Consider the following 531-nt stretch of genomic DNA (forward strand, 5'->3'; position numbering starts at 1 on the left):
GGGGGGCTGGGGCGCGGGGGCGGAGGGGGCTTGGGGGTGCGCGAGGAGGGCGTCGGTGGGGAGCGGCGAGTCGCCGGGGGAATGGGGGTGGCCGGAGATGGGCGGGGCTGCCATTGGGGGAAGCTCGAGCTCACTGTGGCTTTGGGGGTTTGCGGTAGGTGGGGCGGAATCGTGTCGATCTGACTCTGTAGTCGCCATGGTGTGTGGTTCAGATCGTGCTAGTTAATGGGCCTGTCTCGTGTATATTGGCTCGGCTTTTGGGCCAGTCAAAGCCCGTTTTTAATCAGATCGGCGATATATTGATGGTACTGCTCGGTTTTTTTTATGCTAGCACGTGCAATGCACGCGTCAACGTTCGAAAACTCAAGATGCCTTATGGTGGTAGTCTCCACTCTCTAGCAGGTGTTGTATAATGCCCCGGATTGTAAAATAATCGTTATTTTATAGTTTTTGGCAAAAGAAGCATATTTCAGATATGTGAAATGTTCTCGTCCCGTAAAAATTATGGAGCTCTCCCTAAAACGAGAAACG

At 53.5% G+C, this 531-nt stretch overlaps 1 protein-coding gene across 2 annotated transcripts in view; it reads right to left on the bottom strand.

Annotated features, from left to right (window-relative positions):
- LOC119267183 (ectonucleotide pyrophosphatase/phosphodiesterase family member 1-like) overlaps nt 1-531 on the bottom strand; it is a 9,286-nt gene that overhangs the window by 1,816 nt on the left and 6,939 nt on the right. Inside the window, exon 1 of one of the 2 annotated variants that reach the window (XM_037548531.1) lies at nt 2-210. The exons of the other annotated variant lie outside the window; for it this stretch is intronic. Within the exon in view, the coding sequence (XP_037404428.1) occupies nt 2-198 (197 nt within the window). The 5' untranslated portion in view covers nt 199-210. Of the gene's footprint in view, nt 1; nt 211-531 lie in introns of those variants that run through there. 2 annotated transcript variants of the gene reach the window in all.

Source organism: Triticum dicoccoides, chromosome 3A (genome assembly GCF_002162155.2).
Source record: "Triticum dicoccoides isolate Atlit2015 ecotype Zavitan chromosome 3A, WEW_v2.0, whole genome shotgun sequence".
NCBI classification, from domain to species: Eukaryota; Viridiplantae; Streptophyta; class Magnoliopsida; order Poales; family Poaceae; genus Triticum; species Triticum dicoccoides.